The sequence below is a fragment of the Erinaceus europaeus genome, chromosome 16 (assembly GCF_950295315.1).
Source record: "Erinaceus europaeus chromosome 16, mEriEur2.1, whole genome shotgun sequence".
Classification (NCBI taxonomy): domain Eukaryota; kingdom Metazoa; phylum Chordata; class Mammalia; order Eulipotyphla; family Erinaceidae; genus Erinaceus; species Erinaceus europaeus.
In genome coordinates this window covers 42,310,412-42,334,837 of record NC_080177.1, presented here as the reverse complement: position 1 = coordinate 42,334,837, position 24,426 = coordinate 42,310,412, and the positions used below count along the sequence as shown (strand labels likewise).

Genomic DNA, 24,426 nt, shown 5'->3' with positions numbered 1-24,426 from the left:
ACATCAAAATGAACAATATTCCCTGGTTTCCAGGAGAGAGAATTCTTATTTGAAGAAATAACAGTCAAGAACGACTTCTTTTGTATAGAACGTCTTTATTTTATTTATTTACTTACTTACTTATTTTTTTTAACCAGAGCACTGGTCAATTCTGGTTTATGGTGGTGCAGGGGACTGAACCTGGATTAAGGAGCCTTGGGTACAAGAATCTCTTTGCATAGCCATTCATTATGCTATCTACCCCCAATCCAAATTTTCTTTATTTATTTTACATTTTTCCAAGAACTTCTTTAAAATAAGGAAGAAGATAGACACTCAGATCCAAGAAGCTTAGATTTTCAACTGAAATAAATCCAGACAGACTTCCATTATGACACATTATAATTAAAGCAGCAAAGAGCAGAGATAAAGATTTATAGAAGCGGCAAGTAGAAAAATCCAGAGAGCCACATAGACGGAAACATTTCCATGAGGCTATGAACTGATTTCTCAATAGACTTTCCAAAAGGACAGAAGGGAAGGGCATAATATATTTTAAGCACTGAGTAGACCAGAGCACTAACCAAGAATAATCTACCCAGCCAGGTTGTCACTCAGATTAGAAGAAATGATAAAGAACTTTTTATATAAACAACAGTAAAAGTTTGTGGCCAGAGGCCAGGTGATAATGCACAGGTTAAGCACACATAGTGTGAAGTGCAAGGACCACGCAAAGATCCTGGTTCGGGCCCCTGGCTCCCCACCTGCAGAAGGGTTACTTCACATGTGGTGAAACAGTTCTGCAGGTGTCTATCCTTCTCTCCTACCTCTGTATTTCTTTCTGTCCTATCCAACAACAGCAGTAGCAACAACAATGAAAAAAAAAAAAAAAGATAGCCTCTATGAGCAATGGATTTGTAGTGCTGGTACCAGGCCCCAGCAATAACCCTGGAGGGGGAAAAAAAAAGTTCATTGCCACTAAAACAAGCCCTATAATAAGTACTAAAGGACCCAAGTGATCTTACTCATGTGTTATATAAATAAGTAAAGCAAGGAGACAAAGTCAAAGGAAAACAAACCCCATATTCTGATTGCAGAACTAGGTTGACAAAGGGCTGGGGTGGGGGGGAGTTGAGTGGGTGGAGGGGCCCAATGGACTATAGTGGAAGGATATTGGTATTTTTGTGGTGAGTATGGTATGTGACAACACACACTTTAAGTGTAAAATTGTACATACAGCCTTGTAAAACAATATTACCTCAGTAAAAAATCATTTAAAACATGTATGTTCACTCTAAAAGTTAAAACTGCAGCAGGATAAGGATATTTAAAAAAATAACACAAAGCACAAGGACTGGCAGAAGGATCCTGATTCGAGCCCCCAGCTCCCCACCTGCCAGTTGCTTCACAGGCGGTGAAGCAGGTTTGCAGGTATCTCATCTTTCTTTACCCCTCTCTGTGTTCCCCTCTTCTCTCCATTTCTCTCTGTCCTATCCAACAACAACATTAATAACAACAACAACAACAGTAATTACAACGATAAAACAAGGACAACAAAAAGAGAATAAATAAATATTAAAAATATAAAAAAATAACATGTCTGAGAATTTAATAATTACCAAGATTTAAAAATCAACCGTAACATTATCTTTCCTTTTTGTATTATTTTAAATGTGCACATTTTAAATCTTCTACAGAAATGTTCTCTCATTACTTGTAGAGAATATGCACAGTATCAGAAAAGTCTATTTTACTGTGTTCAAACCACTATAGGCTAGAGATTAAAATTTCCCTGAAATTCTGAAAAATCAATGTCTAAATTCCCTGTAGTAGTAAATATTTATCTCTTCACCCAAATGATTCATGAAAACCTAAATCCAAAAATAGGTACACATCAATTCCAATAATGAATAAGTAAAAGCATTCACTCACCAAGATTGTTGATGTTTTACCCCCTTCCAAAGTAATCTCCAGGTCTGAAAGGGCAGCATCAACTTCATCAACTTCTTTGTCACTATTGTTCAAATGATTCTCTGATGTCATGATTGAGAGTTTATTGATATGATACTGAAACCAGAAATAGCATCTTAAAATTATTTACTGTACAATTTCATTTTATTTAAAAAATTTAGGTGAGAGCCCAGCAGAGCACTGCTTTGTCGTATGTGATATTACAGATCAAGCATCCTCAAATCACAGATCACATATGTAATCCTGCACTCCACCCAGTTTCTTCTCTGCTTCTAACTACAAAACTTTAAAGATAAGATTACTATCTGCAGGGAGTCGGGCGGGCTGCAGGTTAAGCACATGTGGCCGGTAGTGCAAGAACCAGCGTAAGAATCCCAGTTCAAGCCCCCGGGTCCCCACCTGCAGGGGAGTCGGTTCACAGGCAGTGAAGCAGGTCTGCAGGTATCTATCTTTCTCTCCCTGTCTTCCCCTTCTCTGTGTCCTATTTAACAACAACATCAATAACAACAAACAATAATAACTACAACAATAAAAAACAAGGGTAACAAAAGGGAAAATTAAAAATTAACCTCCACTAGGTCTTTAAGCCTTCATGATTCTACTGCTGTCAATGGATTTTTTCCTCCTCTTTCAATGACAGATAGAAACAGAGGAGGGGAGGGGAGGGGAGAAGAGATGGGAAGTGGAGGGGAGAGGAAGAAAGAGACACCATGGCAGCACTGCTTCAGGGCTCATGGAGCTCCTATTGCACTTACACTTAATGCGCTCTACTACCTAATTTAAAAAAAGTGCCTAGGAAGTAGAATAGGGAAATAAAGGACATGAGATGTCCCAATAAATAATTACCCAAAGAAGGATTTTAAACCAATAATACACATATTCTACTGGGCTTTTAAACAAAGCTTTCTGATTATATTATTTTCATTGTAGTATTCCCTGTGTCTAGAAATTGGGTCTGGTACCAATAAATAATGACTGAATAAAGACAATGTGCACACCATTTTTTGTAGGAAAGAATTTTCTTTATTTCATATACTATCATTACTGAAAGGGAAACTTAGGTGTTTGGTACATGTGCTGCTCATGCTTTATCCACTGTTGCCACCTCCCAGATCACGGGGAAACTTAATTCTCACTACTACATTGAAAGCTAAAACTACATTTCCCCCATTTTTAGCTTAATGCTTAAAACATGATTAAAGAGATTATATTCTATTGCACAAGAAAAAGATGATTCTGTATGAATACACGTATGCCAAAGTGTATGTACATGTGTGTACTCTTACAAAATAGTGTAACTACCCCTATATGTAAACAAAAAAACCTTTGGCTTTAGAATAGTAAGTCATGATTTTAAATACACTTAGATAAGTGACTTAGAAAACATATTTATTTTTAATTTTTTTATTAGTGATTTAATAGTGATTTAAAAAGATTTTAAGGTAACTGGGGTACAATTCAGTACAGTTCCCTAGAATAATTATTAATGATCTGTTAGACTTCGGTGTTAAAAACCTTAAGATTTAAAAAAAAATATTTATTCATTCCCTTTTGTTGCCCTTGTTGTTTTATTGTTATTATTGTTGTTGTTGTTTGACAGGACAGAGAGTAATGGAGAGAGGAGGGTAAGACAGAGAAGTGGAGAGAAAGATAAGACACCTGCAGACCTGCTTCACTGCCTGTGAAGCGACTCCCCTGCAGGTTGAGAGCCGGATCCTTACACACGGGACCTTGTGCTTTTCGCCACATGCACTTAATTCACTGCGCTACCCGCCTAACTCCTGAAAGCTAAACTTTTAAAGTCACTTAAACAGTTACCTTTATTGTTAAATATTGAGTTGTCGGAACAGTCATGTTGTAGTTTTCTATGTATTTCTTTCATTTTCTATTTCTTGCCTCCAAGGTTATCATAGGGGCTTGGAATTGGCACTACAAACCCATTGCTCCTGGAGGCCATTCCTTCCATTTTTTTTTTTTAACTGGATAGGATAGAAATTGAGAGAGGAGGGAGTCGGGTGGTAGTGCAATGGGTTAAGCACATGTGGCGCAAAGCGCAAGGACAGGTGTAAGGATCCCGGTTCAAGCCCCCGGCTCCCCACCTGCAGGGGAGTCACTTCACAGTCAGTAAAGGAAGTCTGTAGGTGTCTATCTTTCTCTCTGTCCTATCTCACAATGACATCAATAACTACAATAATAATAATAATAAAAAAAATAAGAGAGGAAGGAGAAAGACACCTGCAGACCTGCTTCACCTCTTATGAAGCAACCCCCTTGTAGGTGGGGGGGGGGTTCAAAATGGGATCCTTGTACTCCATACTATGTGCCCTTAATTTGGTGTGCTACTGCCCATATCCCTTTTTCTATGTATTTCTACTTTTCAGACAGCCCAATAACACAACAATTTCTAAAAGGAAAATTGGGGACAGGCCACCAGGAACAGTGGAGTCCTCATTCATGCACTGAGCCATAGTATAACCTCGGTGACAAATAATGTACTATTATTATTTTACAATAAAAGATAATTATACAAGAGTATACAATAAAATATAAAATACACATATTTCAGGAATGGGTGGTAGAGCAGTGGGTTAAGTGTACCTCGTGCAAAGAGCAAGGACTGGCTTAAGGATCCTGGTTCGAGCCCCCAGCTCCCCACCTGTAGGGGGGTCGCTTCAGAAGAAGTGAAGCAGGTCTGCAGGTGTCTATCTTTCTGTCCCCTTCTATCTTCCCCTCCTCTCTCAATTTCTCTGTCCTATCCAACAACGACAGCAGCAACAACAATAATAACAACAACGATAAACAACAAGGACAACAAAAGGGAAAAAATGGCCTCCAGGAGCAGCGGATTTGTGGTGCAGGTACCAAGCCCCAGCAATAGCTCTTGAGGCTAAAATAAATAAATAAATAATAAAATTTAAAAAGAAGGAAAAAATATAAAATACATATTATTTCTGTCATTGGCAAAGCATTCAATAGAAAACTACTGGTCCATATTCTAAATGAGAAAGATATAACAGAAAACTATAACCAAATGAGGCTTAAGAAAAACTGCTTCTGAATTCAAGAAAAACTTCAGTCTGAACAACTCAGAAATAGAAAATTCTTAACTGGTGATTAATAAATAAGTCCCTAGAAAACATCTGACAATACTCATCCATCTGTCAAAGATTTTCCTTGTCTGAGTTTTCTTTCAATTCATATAAACTAAGAATAAATGAGCTGTCCTTCCTCTCTAAAGGACTTTAATGCTGCTCTTCCTAGTCTCTAAAGGACAACTTTTTAAATGTTAACTGCACAATTTTTCTAGATGTTTAAAAGCATTTGAAGATCAAGATAATTTATTTTTTGTGTTCTAATGGCAATGAAATAATTTTTATAGTCAAAGCTTTTTAGAACTAAATGTCATTTCTTTGCTTTTTTTTGCCTCCAGGGTTACTGCTGGGGTTCACCATGAATCCACTGCTCCTGGAAGCTATTTTTTTTCTTCCCTTTTGTTGCCCTGGTTTTATCACTGTTGTGGTTATTATTGTTGTTACTGATGTCATTGCTGTTAGATAGGACAGAGAGAAATGGACAAAGGAGAGGAAGACAGAAAGGGGGGAGAGAAAGATAGACACCTGAAGACCTGCTTCACCGCTTGTGAAGTGACTCCCCTGCAGCTGGGGAGCCGGTACTCAAACCGGGATCCTTACACCAGTGCTTGGGCTTTGTGCGATGTGCATCCTGCTGTGCTACCACCCAACCCACTCAACTTTACAGTTCTGTTTTATATGGTTTTTCTTTGTTTTTGTCATTGCTAGAGCTTCACCACTTTCAGCTGACTTTTTCAAATAAACAGAACAAGTGATACCAAATCACCAAACCTCCCCCAGTGTAGTATTCCTATGTGTGTGTACTGAAGGCTCAAACCTGGAAGGTATGAATGGTATAGCAGAGGTCTTTCCAAGTGAACTATCTAATTGGACCCAGTGCTTTCATTAATTATTTATTCTATTTTCATTAGTGGTTTACAAAATAACAGGTACAGTTCCATACTGTTCCCACCACCAGAGTTCTGTGTCTCTACTCCCTTCACCAGAAACTGCAGTGGGTTTCCCAAAGTAACAGATATGGTTGACCATTTCTAAAATTATCTATCTTGTTATTTACTTTGTATTGAGGGGGCTAATGGTTACAGTGCAGTCACTGATACATGGGTATAATATCATTATGCACCAGGACCCCAAAGTTCTCTTCTGACTCTCCTTCCCCTAGACACCAGTCCACATTTCACTCTGTGTTCTCTCTCCCTGTCTCTATTAATTACGTCCTAAAATGAAGTAATTCAGTATTTGTCATTCTCTTTTTGGCTTATCTCACTTAACATGATGTCTTCAAGTTCTATCCAAAATGATACAAAAGGAATAATTTCATCATTTTTAACAGCTGAGTAGTATTCCATCCTCTACATACACCACAATTTTTTTTGTGGGAGCCATTAATCTGCTGTTGGACATCTGGACTGATTCCAAGTTTTGGCGATTATAACAGGTCTCTTTTGACAGGGTGTTTTTGTTTCCTTTGGGTAAATCCCCAGGAGAGAAACTGCTAGGTCATAAGGTAGGTCCATTTCTAATGCTTTAAGAAATCTTCAGACTATTTTCCATAAGGGTTAAAGTAATTCACATTCCCAACAGCACTGCAGAAGTGCCTCCTTTCCCTTTTATCCTAACGTTTGTTGTTACTGGTCTAATTATTACATTCTCACAGGAGTAAAATAGCTTCTCACTGCTGTCTTTATTTGAGTATCTCTAATGACCAGTGACTCTTGAGCGCCATTTCATGGATCGTTGGTCTTTTGGATCTCTTCCTCATTTCCTTGCTCTATTTCTCTATTTTGTTCCTCCCTCCCTTCCTTTCTTCCTTCCTTCCTAGTTTACTGAGCTCCTTATGTATTTTATTAGTACTTTATCTGAAATATGTTACATAAATATCTCTCACACTGCAGGATGCTTTCATTAATTGTAACTATCACTTTTACAACCTTTGGTAAAACCAGAATTCTACGACAATCTGAGAAAACCCAGCAAGGGCTTACTCAGATAACTAAAATGAAGAGTGATTAACCTAATGTATTTTTGTTTTTTTTTTTGCCTCCAGGGTTATTGCCGGGGCTCGTTACCTGCACCACAAATCCACTGCTCCTGGAGACCATCCTTTCCCCCTTTGTTGCCCTTGTTGTTTTTTTATCATTGTTGTGGTTATTATTACTATTATTGTTGCTGTCGTTGGATAGGACAGAGAGAAATCAAGAGAAGAGGGGAGACAGAGAGGAAGATAGACACCTGCAGACCTGCTTCTCCATCTGTGAAGCGACTCCCCTACAGGTGGGGAGCCGCGGGATCCCTACTCCAGTCTTTGTGCTTCGTGCCATGTGTGCTTAACCTGCTGTGCCACTGCCCGCCTCCCCCCAATAGTTTTTTTTATCTCTAAGAATGCTTACTTGTGGGTGTCACTCTGAAGTTGTTTTACCAGAGGGGGGCAGCATTTCTGAGTTAATCAATCTTTTTTTCCCTTTTTTGCCACGTTATCACTGGGGCTCGGTGCCTGCTTAATCCCACCATTTCCCAGTCATTTTCATTCTTTTTTGATAAAGAGTGAAAGAGGAAGAGGAGGAGGGACACCTGCAGCACTGCTCCATCACTTATAAAATTTGCCCCCCGCTGGTGGAGATTGGAACTTGATTCCAGGTCCTTGAGCTGATAGCACATGTACTCTACCTGATACACTGTCACCCAGCCCTGAAGTGAACCAAATTTTAAAAAATAATTATTTCCTTTTGTTGCACTTGCTGTTTTTCATTGTTGTTCTTACTGATGTCATCGTTGTTGGAGAGGATAGAGAGAAATTGAGAGACATGGGGAAGACAAAAAAGGGGAGAGAAAGTTAGATACCCGCAGACCTGCTTCACCATCTATGAAGCGACTCCCGTGCAGGTGGGGAGCTGGGGGCTCAAACTGGGATCCTTATGCCAGTCCTTGCACTTTGCGCCATGTGCGCTTAACCCACTGTGCTACTGCCTGACCCCCAATTTTTAAAATAATTCCTGGAGTAATTCTGAAGCAGGTGTGTATATATATATATGTCACATTTGGAAACCACTGTTTAAGGGAAATAGTAGCTGTCTGCTACTTAAAGAATCTAAAAACTTATTTACATTTAGTTTCATTAGCCTCAAAATTTTTATCATCTAAAAAGGGCTATTATTTTCAGCAAAGCCCTTTTTTTTTTTTTTTAAGATTTTATTTATGGGGCTGGGTGGTGGTGCACCTGGTTGAGTGCACATGTTATAATGCGCAAGGACCCAGGTTCGAGTCCCCAGTCTCCACCTGCAGGGGGAGAGCTTCACAAGTGGTTAAGCAGTGTTGCAGTTGTCTGTCTCTCTTCCTCTCTATCCCAACCCCATTCCCTCTTGATTTCTGGCTATCTCTAGCCAATAAATAAATAAAGATAATGATTTGAAAAAAGATTTTATTTATTAGAAATATAGGAGGAGAGAAAGAACCAGACATCACTCTGGTACATGTGCTGATGGTACATGTGAACTCAGGACCTCATGTTTGAGAGTCCAATGCTTTATCCACTGTGCCACCTCCAGGACCACAGTATAGCCCATTTAAAAAATATTATCATCTCCAACTGTTTTATGGAAACTTAATTTCGGAAATCTATTGCTATTTACCTGGGGGGGGGTGGAGAATAAATTTTCTCTTGCAAGACAATTACTAAGTGTATTATTTAGCTTCTTAGAAAAGGCAAATATATAAATGTTAATGGATTATGCTGTTTTACTATTTAAAAACAATCCTTTAGACACCCCACTACCACTACCAAAGTACCATCTATCAATATTCTCTACCTGCAAAGCTGCAAACATCATCATTTCTTCTTCTGTGCATTCAATTTCTTCTAGGAGAATAGCCCATTTGGCCTGTTCATAAAGTTGGTTGATTCTGATGGCATCATACTGCAGAAAAAGAGACATTCTTTTGTAATATATCACTTTTAACATTAAAGTGCTTGAAAACTCTGAATAATCACTTTTAAAGTTTAAGAAAAAATTAAAGGTAAATAACTCCCAATTTTTATTCACTACCAAGTACTCAATTGTTGGTATGCTTTTAAAAACCCCTTCTGTTTCATTTGGTTTAAATCCCCCCTGCTTAACACTATTCTATTTACATAACCACTTCATTCTATTTACATAACCGCTGTTAACAAGCACCACCCTCCCTCCAGGGCATTGGTTCAATCCCCACTGTTTCATGATATGTTTTTGCTCTGCCCCCTCTCCTTGTCACACTCTGATTTTCACCAGTCACTTTTCTCTCCACCCTCTCTATGTCACATCCTGTTCACGCCCTACTTGGGAAGTATATATAAAGACAACATTGTTGGTTTTAGTAGAGTTTAGCTTAGCCTGGTATAGATTATGCTGCGTCCTGCATGAATAAAGAGATACTGCGTACAACCCAGCCATGAGTCCCGGATCGTCTGTTACCCGCCCGTGAAGCCAGCCTGTTGAAAACAACACTCAATAATGAAGTTACCTATAGGGTCAGGTATACCTATCAATATCCACATTAATTTCCCATTAAAAACAATATCAGAATATGTCAGAAGATTTTATTAGAAATAGGTCCTGTCTGATATTTTCTAAGGAAACAAACTAGTGGTTTTTGTACATATAAGTGTCTCTAAGAATGCTGACTTGTGGGTACTGATTTGTTACTTTTTTAAAAAAATTATTTCTTTATTTATTCATGAGAAAGATAGGAGGAGAGAAAGAACCAGACATCACTTTGGCACACATGCTGCTGGGGGTCGAACTCATGACCTCATGGTTGAGAATCCAATGTGAATACACTGTGCCACCTCCCAGACCACTGATTTGTTACCCTTAACAAATGAAATGTAACTGGAAGCCATGAAGGTAAAATAGAAGTTTTTCAGTCTTGCTGCAACACAGCACAGTAAATGTCATAATCAGAAAGTAAATTATTTGGGCCAGCAAAACAGCTCACTTGGATACTGCACTGCTTTGCTATGTGTGTAACCCAGGTTAAAACCCAACCCTCACCACACTGAAGGAAGATTTAAGGCTATAATCTCTTCCTTAAAATACATAAATCAATCAATTGGGGGGATGGTAGAAATTAAAACCTGACAAAGCAGCATGCCTTTAGAAGCAGTTATTTAAAAAACCCAACATAGATTATATGTCTGTATACTGAATTTCCCATTTAGTTATGTTAATAAAAATGCTGATACAACAACAATAAAAACAAGAGCAACAAAAAGGAAATAAATAAATATTGAAAAATTAATACTGATGTCTTAACAATACTACCTTAGACTACCAAGAAATGTTTGGGGAGAATAGGTGTGTGTGTGTGTGTGTGTGTGTGTGTGTGTGTGTGTGTGTGTGTGTGCGTACACGTGCATGTGCATAGGGAAAGATGGCAAACATCAACCAGGGAGCAGGAGATAGCTCACCCAGTATAATGCATGAATTGCTATATACAAGGACTCAGGTACCACATGAGGGCACCACCAGGGGAAGCTTCATGAAGAGTGGAGTGATGCTGTTGTGTGTCTCTTCAACTGATTCCCTCACTTTCTCTCTCTATCTGAAAGTAAATAAATAGTGGTTGTTATGCAAAAGACTTTCATGCCTGAGACTCCAGTGCCCTAAATCAATCCCCAGCACTACCATAGGCCAAGCTGAGCAGTGCTCTGGTCTCCTCTCTGTATCACTCTCATTCATATTAAAAAGCAAAACAAAAGAGGACTGTAAAAAGTAAGAAATCTGCTTTGATATCCTTTTTTTTTTTTTTTTTTAAACGAGACCACTGCTCAATTCTGGCTTTGGAGCCTCAGGCATAAGAGTACCTTTGCATAACCATTATGCTATCTACCCCCAACCTAGATATGCTTTTAACTTATGAAAACACTGTATTTAAAGTATACATGGCCTTTGTCTAATTCATAAGCTGCTATAAATGAGTAAGTCCTACCCTGCTAACTTTGAAGCAACAAGAAACACCAAACATGAAAATGAACAAATGAAAAAAAAAAAAAAAAAGAATCAGACATCCCTCTAAACCCTAGGTACCTTTGGATTCAAATCAAAAAAGCTGTAATACTTGAATCGGAGGAGCAAAGCCTCATTTTCCTTCACTTCTTGTTCCATGAGAGATCTTGAGGAGTCAAGCCATCTAGACAAATGAGTAAGAATAGTAGTACAAGGTAAGACAATATAATTTCTACCTCTAGTTGAAATTCATCAATTTTATCTGTATTTAAAACATACCCTTGGTTGATTTTTGCTTTGTCAAGAAGAGCTTGAGGCTTGAACATTTTCGCCAAGATTTCTGGTGATGTGATTGGCTGACTGACAGCAAGTATACCAGGATTGCCTTCTGACAAAGCACTATCACCAAACCAAGCAGAAGTTGGTAATAAGGGACTTCCATCATGAGCATCGTAAGTAGGGGTCATTGTTTTACTGTAAAGTCCTGGGCTTGAATATATACTTCCTAACAAATAAAAATAATTGGTAATAAATATGAAGCACCTAATGTTAAATTTTCAATAATATATTCTACAATGATGTAAAAGCACATGTGAAACACAAGCTGCACTATGAAAAGAAAGCTCAGTACATTATTTTACCTGAAATTTTACATGAAATTAACTCAACTTGCATAGTATTAGAACATACAGTTACAAGGCCAAAAGACTGTAATTAAGTTGAGAAATTCTAAGGGGGAGGGAGTATCAGTTCAAGAGAATTAGAAGATAAAGATATAGCTGAAGCAGACAGACCAACACTTTGTTTTTAATTGTGGCAAGGCTCACCTTTCAGAGGGCCAATGTAAAGAACATCAGTGCCTACAGGAAAGGAAAGAAAGGAATTCAGAAGGTAAAGGAAAGGACGAAACAAAGGTCGAAAAGGAAATGGGAAAAGAAAATCGATATTTTTTTCCTAATTGTGAATCATACTGAAGCAAATATTTCAAATAGATTTAAGAGTAAAGAAACTTAGTAATGAACTATAACCTAAGTTTTTGCTCAATTAAAAAAAACAAATTTATGTACTAGTCAAATGATAAATAGGCCCACATTTATCACTTTTAAAAATTACTCACAACTTCTTTTTTAATATTTCTTTATTTTCCCTTTTGTTGCCCTTGTTGTTTTATTGTTGTAGTTATTATTGTTGTTCTTGATGTCATCGTCATTGGATAGGACAGACAGACATGGAGAGAGGAGGGGAAGAAAGATGGGGAGAAAAAGATAGACACCTGCAGACCTGCTTCACCGCTTGTGAAGCAACTCCCCTGCAGGTGGGGAGCCTGGGGCTCAAACCGAGATCCTTCTGCCATCCTTGAGCTTTGTACCACGTGCACTTAACCCTCTCCTCTGCACTACCGCCCAACTCCCACAACTTCCTTAGAGGTTCGTAACTCTTAGACTGCCCAGCGTAACTGAACAAATTCACATGAATTTTGTTATGGTTTTCTCAGTAAATAACTAAACTGATTTAAGCAGATTTATAAATGAAGTATTAAAACTAAGAATTATAAATTTGTCTTAGAGGCTAAATAACAAAGGTTTATAGTTTATTATAAGTTTAATTTATAATTAAACACTTGAAGTCAAGTTTTGATTCTTTAGTATTAAAGACTAGGCAACAGAGTGGAGGTTATATAATTTTTTTTTTTTGGGGGGGGGCCTCCAGTGTTACTGCTGGGTCTCCGCGCCTGCACTATGAATCCACTGCTCCTGGAGGCCTTTTCCCCCATTTTGTTGCCCTTGTTATTGTTGCCATTGCTGTTGTTGGATAAGACAGAGAGAAAATGAGAGAGGAGCAGAAGACAGAGGGGGGAGAGAAAGACAGAATACCTACAGACCTGCTTCACCGCCTGTGAAGCAATCCCCCTGCAGGAGGGGAGCCAGGGGCTTGACCAGGTATCCTTATGCTGGTCCTTGTGCTTTGCACCATGTGTACTTAACCTGCTGCACTACCGCCTGGACCCCGAGGATATATAAATTAAAAATTGTTATGTCAGTTGGTGATACAGCTTGTCATTTAAACTCCAAAAATTAAGGTGACTGTATAAACTGACTTTTTCTTTAAAAAAAAAAAAAAAAGTTCAAAGTGATATTAAGTAAAAGTGCTTCTCCTCTAAAGTCATAGTTCTGTTAATTACATTTTGTCCTTGGCTCATAATTTGTAAGATGAAAACATATATATCATATTCCTCCTGGGTGATAGAAAGCAAATAATGATTGCTCTAGTCTAATTATGGCTATTTTAAAAAATTACTCTTCCTTTTGCAGATACCTATCACAGAGAGATGAGAAACTGTACCTATGTAACAATAACTGTACTATAAACAACTACCTCCCCACCAATACAATAATTTGGAAAGAAAAAAAGAAACCAACTATCTCTTCTCTAATTGTCCCTCTACTCATGCAATCATGTAAACAATCACCAGTTAAAAAGTGGTGTAGATATTTAAGGGACCAGGCAGTGCTTTACCTGGTTAAGCACTCACGTTACAGTGCATAAGGACCTGGGTTCAAGCCCCTGGTCCCCACCTGCAGGGGGAAAGCTTCACAAGTGGTGAAAGAGGGCTGCCGGTGTCTCTCTGTTTTTATCCCTCCCTACCTCTCCCTTCCCTTTCCATTTATCTGTCTCTATGCAATAATAAATAAATAAATAAATATATTTTTAAAAGTGGTGTAGAGTGGTCTGGGCACCCAGGTAGCCCAGTGGATAAAGCATTGAACTCTCAAGCATGAAGTCCTGAGTTCAGTCTCTGGCAGCACATGTACCAGAGTGCTATCTGGTTCTTTCTCTCTCCTCCTATCTCTCTCATGAGTAAATAAATTCTTAAAAAAAAAAAAGTGGTGTAGAAATTTTTGTAGTTGTGGGGGTCGGAAGGTGGTACACTGGGTTAAGCACACATAGTACAAAGCACAAGGACCTGCACAAGGATCCCGGTTTGGGCAAGTCCCCCGATCCCCACCTGCAGGGGGGTAGCTTCACAAATGTTGAAAATGGGTCTGCAGGTGTTTTTCTTTCCCCCTTTCTACCCTCCCCTCTCAATTTCTCTCTGTCCTATCCAATTAAAAAAAAAAAAGGCTGCCAGAAGCAGTGGATTTGTAGTGCTGGCATTGAGCTCCAGTGACTGGAGGCAAAAAGAGAAATTTTTGTAGTTGTTATGATCTAGGCAAAGAATAGAAGGCAATGTAATTCAAGTTTTTTTTTTTTTTTTTTTTTTGTGGCTTGGGTGATAGTGCAGTAGATTAATCCCTGGGGTCACTTGTGCCAGTGATACTCTAGGGCCTGCTCCTCCTCCTCTGTCTCCCAAGATAGACCCCACAATTAGTTAAAAGGACTGAGGCATTCCATTTGGTTAATCAAATACTTTCACTGTTGAAAATATAAAAGTAGGTATGGAAAAATTTTCTCTTAAGTAGAATGTTCTCATTATTTCAAAGATCTAGTAAGTAATAATTTAATAAATTTAATAGTAGTTCTTTCACAATTAAACCAAGTTAAAATTGACAATTTCCATTTTGAAGTTTCTAGGAAAATGCCATTCCTATAAATCATACAGTATTTAACAGTATAGAGTCAGTCAAATGTCTAATGATAAACATAAATCAAATCTCATTCCTCAATATCCTATACACTGTGGGTTCAATACCTTATATTTCATTACTTAAATATTTCTATTCTTTTTTTTGTTGGGTACTCATGGTAAGAGCTCACTAACCATTATTCCCAATATTCTATCAGTCTTATTTTGAAGGAGCAAACTGAAGTCCAGAGAGAGACAGAGGTTAAATAACTTGTACAGTCCCAACAGTTTCAGGGTGATGCTCTGCATTACATAGGAGTGTACAGCTATACAGCACTGACTCCAGTGTAACATAACTTATTTAATCCATTTCTGACTGGTAAGCATTAATGTGCTCCATTTTGTTACTGATGTCACCACTACTATTGCTAACTGTTCTTCCAACAGACATTTCTGTATTTATTTTGCAATTTTAGCAGCACTGTTGGGTCAGAGAGTATGTACATTTTAAATTCCTTTCAAGTCTCTGTTCAGTCACACTCTCAACTAGCTTATGTTTCTGAAGCAAAAAACAAAACAAACAAAGAAACAAAAAACTAAAACTAATTCACGTTAAGGTGAGGCAGCATATATATTAAACAGCAAAACACGACTGTACTGAACTACATGGAAAGGTAACTGTAAAAGTCTAAAGAAAAACAAAGAGTTCAATGAACACTAGTCTCAAGTCTCCTACTACATAGGTTAAAAGCCTGATGTAACACAATAGCTTCTGAGAATTCTGTTAAATTTATCACAGCAGAATCTGCTTTACAGCTTGTTATAAGCTGTATTATTCTATAATATATTGTCATATTAACTATACTCATTATACTGTACATTACAGCTCCATGACTTTTTTTTTTATTTCTTTATTGGGGAATTAATGTTTTACATTCAACAGTAAATACAATAGTTTGTACATGCATACCATGACTTTAAAAAAATTTTTTTTAAATATTTATTTTATTTATTTATTCCCTTTTGTTGTCCTTGTTGTTTTATTGTTGTAGTTATTATTGTTGTTGTTGTTGTTGGATAGGACAGAGAGAAATGGAGAGAGGAGGGGAAGACAGAGAGGAGGAGAGAAAGATAGACACCTGCAGACCTGCTTCACTGCCTGTGAAGCGACTTCCCTGCAGGTGGGGAGCTGGGGTTCGAACCGGGATCCTTATGCCGGTCCTTGTGCTTTGTGCCACCTGCGCTTAACCCGCTGCGCTACAGCCCGACTCCCTACCATGACTTTTTTATAACTAGAAATTTACAGCTTTTGACTTTATTCCTTACTATCTCACCTCTCCCTCTAGTAACTACTAATCTGTTCTTTGTATCTAAGAATTTAGTTCTTCCTTCCCTTCCCTTTCTCTCTCTCTTCCCTCTTTCTTTCTTGATAGTACAGAGAGAAACTGAGATGAGAGGGGAGACAGAGGGAGTGAACAAGAAAGACACCTGAAGCACTGCTTTACCACTCCCTGTGGGTGGGAACGAGGGGCATGAACCCAGGCTCTTGAGTATGGTACCATCAAGTGTACCTGGCCTTTGTGAGCTTTGTGTTTCTAAGATTCCTCATACAAGTGAGATAGCATGGTATTTGCTTTTCTCTTGTTTTACACAACACCCTCATGGTCCATCCATATTGTTAAAAATGGCAAGATTTGCTGTTGCTTCTTTTTTATTATTTGCTTGTTTTTATGACTGAATAATATTCCATTGCTTATATACAGACAGTCATGTGTCCTTTCATGACGTTTCAACTAAGACAGACTGCATTTATGACAATGGTCCCAAAAGGCTATTCCATGTACTCCAGTTGTGTAGCAGGTTATTCTATTTAGGTTTATACGCACACATTTTGTGATATTTGCACAATCATGAAACTGCTTGACATACTTCTCAGAATGTAGCTGTCATTAAGCAACACATAAATGTTTACCCAGTCTTTCATTCTTGGGCACTTGGGTTACTTCCTTATCTTGGCAACTATAAACAGTGCTGCTACAGCATGGGGGTGCACTAAGTAGTATTTCATATTCTCTGGATAAATACCAAAAAATGAACAGCTTGTTCATATGGAAGTCCTACTCTTAATTTGTGGAGAAACTTATTTACATAGAATGGTATGTTCTATTTCTGTGAAAAATCCCATTGGATTTGTTGTTGTCTGTACTGTTCTTGTACCACAACGTCCTTTGTCAATACTGTTCTACTTGGATTGCTTTTTCTTTCTATCATAACCATAGCCACTGAAACCTACAACCTTAATTCACAAACTTAATTACAAGTAATATACCCTTCTGTCTAGGATTATTTTTTTCCCTGAATTCCTGTATATTTCTACAATATTCATTTAGCATTTTACATTACTTGTTAATGTAAATATAGCTCACTGTGTCTGTCTTTCAACTAGATTATGAACTAGTTAAGAGTAAAGGCTGTTTTTTTTTCCTATCTCCCAAATGTCACCAGTATATGAATACTGACATAAAAGCTGTATATTATCTTTCATGTTCCTAAATGTAGTGTGAAATAACTTCATCCTTAAAATGAGTCACACGCCAATTCCACGTTGAATTGCAGTGAAATTTCAATAAGCCTCCATGGATAAATTATGAGAAATAGTTCAGGGGATATAGTACAAATAAGATGACCCCACCAATGTGTACTGGAGCCTCACCTCCCCAGATCCCTGCCCCAATAGGGAAAGAGATAAGCTGGGAGTATGGATCGACCTGTCAACGCCCATGTTCAGAAGGGAAGCAATTACAGAAGCCAGACCTTCCACCTTCTGCCCCCTATAACAAACCTGGGTCCACACTCCCAGAGGGATAAAGAATAGGAAAGCTATCAAGGCAGGGGTTAGGATACAGAGTTCTGGGGGTGGGAACCGTGTGGAACTGTACCCTTAACCTATGGTCTTGTCATATATTTCCATTTTATAAATAAAAAAAGGGACCATATTTAGTATTTCTTTCCTCATTATCACAATCATTCCAGAAAAAAGAATGAACTGAGTTATTAAAGTTAGTTTACATAGGGACCAAACCTAAGAATTTGATTCTAAATTTGATCTTTAAATGTGTGGGCAACAAAAACATAGAAAATTGAAAACTGTAATGCCTAGTTCAAGTACATGCTCAAGACTAAATCACTATGTAATCTAATTAACTGGTTACCTAGCTACCCCAAAGAAATTGCCTATATTCCTCCAGAATGCCATATGTTAAGGTTTTAGTAATGAAGAAGTGAAGGTCACTTTATGTAGGAAAGCTCACAGTTATTGGCAAGAATACACAGAAAAAGTCTGATAGTTTATAATAGAAGCCTGTCTAGTTTAGGTTAAAGAGTATCAAAAAAGTATCTGATAATTTTCTTATGGAAGTAAAGCCTTAAAGGAAAAAGGTAGAGAGAGGAAGGGACTGGCATGTATAGGACAGTTTATAAAAAAAAAAATATTTACTCCCTTTTGTTGCCCTTATTGTTTTATTATAGTTATTATTGTTGTCATCATTGTTGAGTAGGACAGAGAGAAATGGAGAGAGGAGGGGAAGACGGAGATGGGGAGAGAAAAACAGCTGCAGACCTGCTTCACCACTTGTGAAGCGACTCCCCTGCAGGTAGGGCACTGGGGGCTTGAACTGGGATCCTTACGCTGGTCCTTGAGCTTTGTGCCACCTGCGCTTAACCCACTGTGCTACTGCCCAACTCCTGTACAGGACAGTTTTAAGTGACCTGACAAAAATAATACTTTTTTGTTTTTTTCTCATATCACTCTTGCAAATGGACCATGTTAATCTCCTGTTATCAATACAATTTTATTATATGTGCTGCCAAAGTGAGCACATAAATAATAATTTCTTAACTAAGTAGAACACAGAAAAAAGCCAACGAACACTGAAGGGTGGGGTATGGACCTGAACAATTTCTGCAAAATCAAGAACTGAATTTAGTTAAGGTACTGTCTGCATTTCACTCTTTCTCGGCAAAGAACGAGCCTCCCTACTTACTGATGCAATGAATGCCAGACTGGTGTGATTTCATAAAAGATACTAAAGAGATTTAAAAAAAAACAAAAAACTTGTTTATTCTCCTAACCTAAAGAGTGCATTTATCCAGTGCTAGGGAGAAAGTGCTGTACAAACAAACAGCTTTAATGTCTAAAGCTTTGAAGTCCCAGGTTTAATGCCCTGTACCACCAAGAGCCAGAGCTGAGAAGTGCTCATTTATAAAATAATAATGATAAAGTCATTTTTCCACTATGAAAAAAACACATTCATATAGTCAATGGTTCTCACACTGAGCTCTTACTCAAAGTCTCACCTGACCCAGGAGTGATAAGAGGTCCCTCTAATTCAAGTGCCTCATCTTCTGATTGGTCATCTAGCTTTTTCTTTTTTTTCTTTGTTGGATCTCTGGGTTTTTTCAAGAGAGAAAGTTCTTCGGGGTGTCTGATATCTATTTAAAAAACAGATTATTTCACATTAACAGAAAATGTAACTCACATTCAAAAATGTAACAGAAAATGTAATTCACTTCACATTTGCAAATCCATCATCAATCCATTTCATTGTAAGAGCTTGTTATTTCCTTATAGTAAATCTGAGTACGTTTTGCCAGGTATTAATGACCAGGCAAAAGTCTAAAGTGTGTATGTCACTTTAAAAGATAATCTACTAGGACAATATTTATAAATATCTAATAAATGTAGTGACTTCAAAGTGAAAAGACAGTAATCTACTAGGAATAGAAAATGTTAGAACTGTTATTTACATATTTATCTAAAATAAATCCATGATATCAAACCTTATAATAAATAGCAGTTATTATTCATTTTGTCATACACACAATATATGAAGTAAATGTATAAAAACGCAAATTATCAAATCTCAAAATTTAATTGATTCCAACTTCTCTACTTTGTAATGAATGGATTCAGGTTTGTTTACCCCATTTATTTTCACAAGGAGACTCTAACAAAAGAAATCACCGGACTCAAAATAGTTACATTATAAATTTATATAGTAGGTTTTTAAAAATGCTTTAACTTTTGTGACAACCCAATATTTTTACTTTTTATTAGTGATTTACAAAATTGTAAGATAATAGGGTATAATTCCACACCATTCCTGCCACAACCCAATATATATTTTTATTAGTGATTTAATACTGCTTCACAAAATTACAAAGATGACGGGAGGACAACTCTGCACCGTTTCCACCACTAGAGTTCTGGATCGCCAGCCCCGCTACTGTAAACTACAGCAGTTCTCCCAAGGTTGTGGCTGTGGGTTAACTATTATTTCTACAACTGTCTAAATTTGTATGTACTTGTACTATTTTTCTTTTAAATTAAAATAGATAGATAGATAGATAGATAGATAGATAGATAGATAGATAGATACAGAGGCAGAGAAAGAGTGAAAGGTCACAGCACAAAACCCTCAAATGCCATGGGGGTCAGGCTCACACCTGAGTCATTTATACGTATACATCAGACTACCCATGTGAGCTATATTTTCTAGCCCACTAATAAAAAATTTCAGTTAGGGGTGGAGATAGACAGCATAATAGTTATGCAAAGAGACTCATGTCTGAGGCACCGAAGTCCCAGGTTCAGTTCCTGGCACTACCATAAGCCAGAGCTGAGCTCTGGAAAATAAAAATAAAATAAAATAAAAATTTCAGTTGGAATGAACTGGAGACTTTACACAAACTGGTACCTAGACATCATAAAACTATAACAATCAAGACAAAGAAATTATTGACTAAATAAGACACACAGGTGAACGTAGTAGAAAGGAGGGCCCAGAATGCAAACTGGTTCGACCTCTGTTGAGTGGGATCACCAATACCATATATACTGGAGATATGCTCAGGGCAGACTAAGCAGAAGTCTAAGAGATTTCTCACAACACTAGAAATGGACCTACTCTGTGACCTGGCAATTTTTCTCCTAGGGACTTATCCAAAGGAAGAAAACCACCTATCTAAAGAGATCTATGTACACCTATGTTCACAGCAGTAAAATCTGTAATGCCCAAAGCTGAAAGCAATCAAGATGCCCAAAGACAGACAAGAGACTAAGAAAGTTGTGGCAAATATATATACACCATGAAATACTACTTAGCTAGTAAAAATGGCCATTTCCTTTGCCTCATCATGGATAGATAAGGTGCATGTTAAATGAGACAGAAGAGAAAGACGAGTATTGTGTTCCTCATAGGGGGTACTCAAGGTGGAACTTGGATTGCATGTGGTATAGATGGGAGGAAGTGAAGAAGGCACTGGGGTTCCAGTACATGATGGTGGAAAAGGATGTAAGTTACAAGTGAGTGTTTTGCTGAAACCTATTATAGGGAGATAAGAAATTACTCCAAGAGCAATAGCAAAGAGGATCACCTGAGAACGCAACAACACAGGACTAGGGTTACTTTGGGAATACTCCAAGCCAGGGGTGAGTGCAAACACGTGTGGCTCATGGACTGAGAGGGGTTTAAGGAGAGACTCCTGGAGCTAAAAGCCCCTACCAACTTTGGAGTGTCTGGTACCAGTCTGGCAGTTTGCCAATGGACGCACCACCTCCGGACCTAAGTTTTATCAACAAAAAGACTAAAGGAAGCAGGAGATCGCCTAAACCTCACCAATTTACAATTGTGGGTCTACACTGTTGTTGCCCCTCAGGGGCTGTAAAGGCAGCAGGGAAGTCATATACTGACCTTTAGTGGGGAGGGGAGGGATGTTGAGAACTGGCTGGGTGACTCAGGAGAAAACCTATACTCCAGGTGGTCAGGAGGTGTGGCTATACAGTAGGAGCCTTTTCACATAGTTCTCCTGATAAATTAGGAAAAAGGGTGAATAATTCCCTCAGAAATCAGGATTTATTCAGAAACACAAGGCCACAGAGCACAGCTTGGGTTGGCTCTAGCTGGTGGTGGAGTGGGAATTGGGTCCCAGACTTTGGACCCTCAGGGCATGGGAGTCTGTGCATAACCACTGTGCTATCTATCCCCCACCCTGTTTTATCTCTTGATCAGGAGTGAGTGATTAAGCTAAAAAAAAAAAATCTACTTATAGTTAAAAAGCCCTCAATCAAGTCCCAGGAATGACAAAAATTAATAATTGAGCAAAACCTTGGCTCTATGAAACCCAAGCTGCCAGATTTAAAATGTGTAATCTTTCTCTCCGACTAAAATAAAATTTTGAAAATACTAAGGAAAAGAAAGGGACAGAGGAAAAGAAAGGGACAGAGGGCATAACCTATGAAACATACGGGGTAAGCGACAACTCCATTAAAAGATGCAAGGTCATAATTATGCAAAGAAGTCGGGGTAGGGATGACATTATTTTGGAGATGAAAAAACAGAAAAGGTAGAAGATATGGCCAAGTCATAAAGCAAGTATATACAGAAGTCAGAATTTGAGTCCAAACATGACTTCACAAGAAGCATTCTTAAATAACATTCCATTCATTTAATATAAAATATTTTATAATCCCAGAGTCATTAGCTCAAAATAGCAATGCTAATCTACCTGTATATCTCCCAAATCTACGGCAATATAAAATTATGTATCAATGATAAAATGAAAGTTCATGTTTTCTCTGACAGCTGAATACTTACTGTCACATGACATAACTAGGTCAGCCAAAAGCAATCTCATTTCAGAAAGCATAAATAGAATTACAAGAGTGTTTCAACTGTACACTAGCTAAGGAAAACAATACCCATGGTCATTTCCTTAGGAGCTATGTCAGGCTTTCAGTAAAGGAAATGACACAATCTGTTTGAATCATTAAATTCAAACAGTGACTTACGTAAAGAAAATGTTTCAAAAAACTACATTCCTCTGAATATAATGCTCCTTCCCTTCTACTTTCCATAAAAATAATTAGAAGTATTATAAAAGTACCTTATATATTCTAGTAATGATATACTTTGAGATTCTTCCTGTTCAACTTCATCTAGAATTTTAACATTAAATATAAAACACATACATATAAAACAAATAACAATCGTTATCAGTCATTTATGTTGTATTTTCATGAATAATGTATACAAATACTTACTGAAAGTCTTACAGATGTCAGAAACAGCTTTGAAGACTCTATCAGAGAAATTGACTTTCACCTTTACATACTTCATGTTGGGAAGTTGTAAGCGAAGCAGTTTGTGCTGGGGGGTGAACTGAAGCTTAGCATCTGCCTGAATGCCATACTTATCCAAAGTCCAATGTGTTTTAAGAAGCCAAGTTCTTTTCTTTTCCCACCAGAGAGCATGGTCAGACCAATCTTTTTTTACATCTGTAAAAGTAAAAATAAAACACTAAAATATTATACAGATTACCTTGAGAGAAATTAAAATTAGAACACTAAATAACTGAATATTTAATACAAACAAGTAAATAACAAGTAGAATGCTATGTTATAAGTACAAATGAACTACTAGACAGCTGAGGGTGGTGGTTGGGTGGTGGTACTAAGTGCACATAGTACGAAGCGCCAGGGTCCTTGCAAGGATCCCAGTTTGAGCCCCCAGCTCCCCATCTGCAGGGGGCGGGGTTGCTTCACAAGTGGTGAAGCAGGTTTGCAGGTGTCTTTGCTTCTCTCTTCCTCTCTATCTCCCCCTCATTTCTCATTTTCTCTGTCTTATCCATTAAAATGGAAAAAAAAATGACTGCCAGGAGCAGTGGATTTGTAGTGTAGACAGCAAGAAAATAGCTGAGGGTTGGGAGACAGTATAATGGTTATGCAAGACTTTCACGCCTGAGATCCCAAGGTCCCAGGTTTAACTCCCAGCACCACAACAATCCAGAACCTACCAGTGATCTGATCTCTGTATCTTTCTCTCCGACTAAAATAAAATTTTGAAAATACTAACCAGCTGAAAAGCACACATCCTACCTTGGAAACTCAGTACACAAACTGAGGCAGAATATAGAGGACAATAGTAATTACATCAGGTACAATATGGAACACACACATGACAGAGTTAAGTACTCTCTAGTCATTCAGAGTGCAAAGAATCTGGGAAACTAGAATAGAAAAGGTTAATAATGAAGCAAAATTGGTGAGGTTTAAGCTCGTCTTTGAAGAATGAACAATATTCTGCTAATAGCTGAAAATCATGAGGCTGCATATGCGGGTCTAGGTATGTATGGAGTAAAAAATATATATAAAAACAAAAAACTAAGTGAAGAAAGAAAGAAGAGCATGAAAAAGAAAATATCCATGGGGGTTGAGTGGTGGTGCACCTGGTGGAGGGCACACAATACCACGCACAAGGATCTGGGCTCAAGTCCTCAGGCCCTACCTGCAGGGGAAAAGCAGTGCTACAGGTGTTTCTTTTTTTCTGCTCCTGCTTCTCTTATATATGGAGAGGGAAGGAGGAGATAGAGGAGAAGAGAAAAAGAGATTGAGCCTGGGACTCTGGAGCCTTAGACATGAGAGTATCTGCATAACTATTATGCATCTACCCGCCTCCAGTGTAAAATATTTTCAATGTACAGTTAATTTTGTTGAAGATCTTAGTATCTGTGTTTGTCAAGGACATTAGCCTATAGATTTCTTTTGTTGTATTCCATCAGCTTTTTTAAGCTTCACAGAAAGTAGAGAGAAATGTCTCTGTCTTCGTAGAGACAGAGAGAAATACAGAGGGAGAGAAAAATGACACCTACAAGTATGGACAGGGGACCTGAACCTGGGTCTTCACACATGGTCATGTGTGTACTCTACCAAGTGTGCCACTGCCTGCCCCCTCATTTTTTTTTTTTTCTTTTTCTTGTTTTTTTAATTGCCACTAGGGTC

The 24,426-nt window shown here is 38.0% G+C and overlaps 1 protein-coding gene and 1 non-coding gene across 6 annotated transcripts in view; both read right to left on the bottom strand.

Annotated features, from left to right (window-relative positions):
- Nucleotides 1-24,426, bottom strand: part of FERMT2 (FERM domain containing kindlin 2) — a 122,975-nt gene that overhangs the window by 18,862 nt on the left and 79,687 nt on the right. For 3 of the 5 annotated variants that reach the window (XM_060174945.1, XM_016193609.2, XM_016193610.2), the window contains exons 3-9: nucleotides 22,690-22,923; nucleotides 18,945-19,079; nucleotides 11,851-11,883; nucleotides 11,303-11,528; nucleotides 11,105-11,207; nucleotides 8,849-8,956; nucleotides 1,912-2,046 (exon numbers count right to left, since the gene is read on the bottom strand). In XM_060174945.1, coding sequence (XP_060030928.1) covers nucleotides 1,912-2,046; nucleotides 8,849-8,956; nucleotides 11,105-11,207; nucleotides 11,303-11,528; nucleotides 11,851-11,883; nucleotides 18,945-19,079; nucleotides 22,690-22,923 — 974 coding nt within the window. The remainder of the gene's footprint in view (nucleotides 1-1,911; nucleotides 2,047-8,848; nucleotides 8,957-11,104; nucleotides 11,208-11,302; nucleotides 11,529-11,850; nucleotides 11,884-18,944; nucleotides 19,080-22,689; nucleotides 22,924-24,426) is intronic. The other 2 variants (XM_007535516.3, XM_007535517.3) reach the window with 1 other exon arrangement.
- LOC132533611 (U6 spliceosomal RNA) lies at nucleotides 18,362-18,467 on the bottom strand. Its single transcript, XR_009545473.1, has one exon. It is a non-coding gene; the product is annotated as a U6 spliceosomal RNA (small nuclear RNA).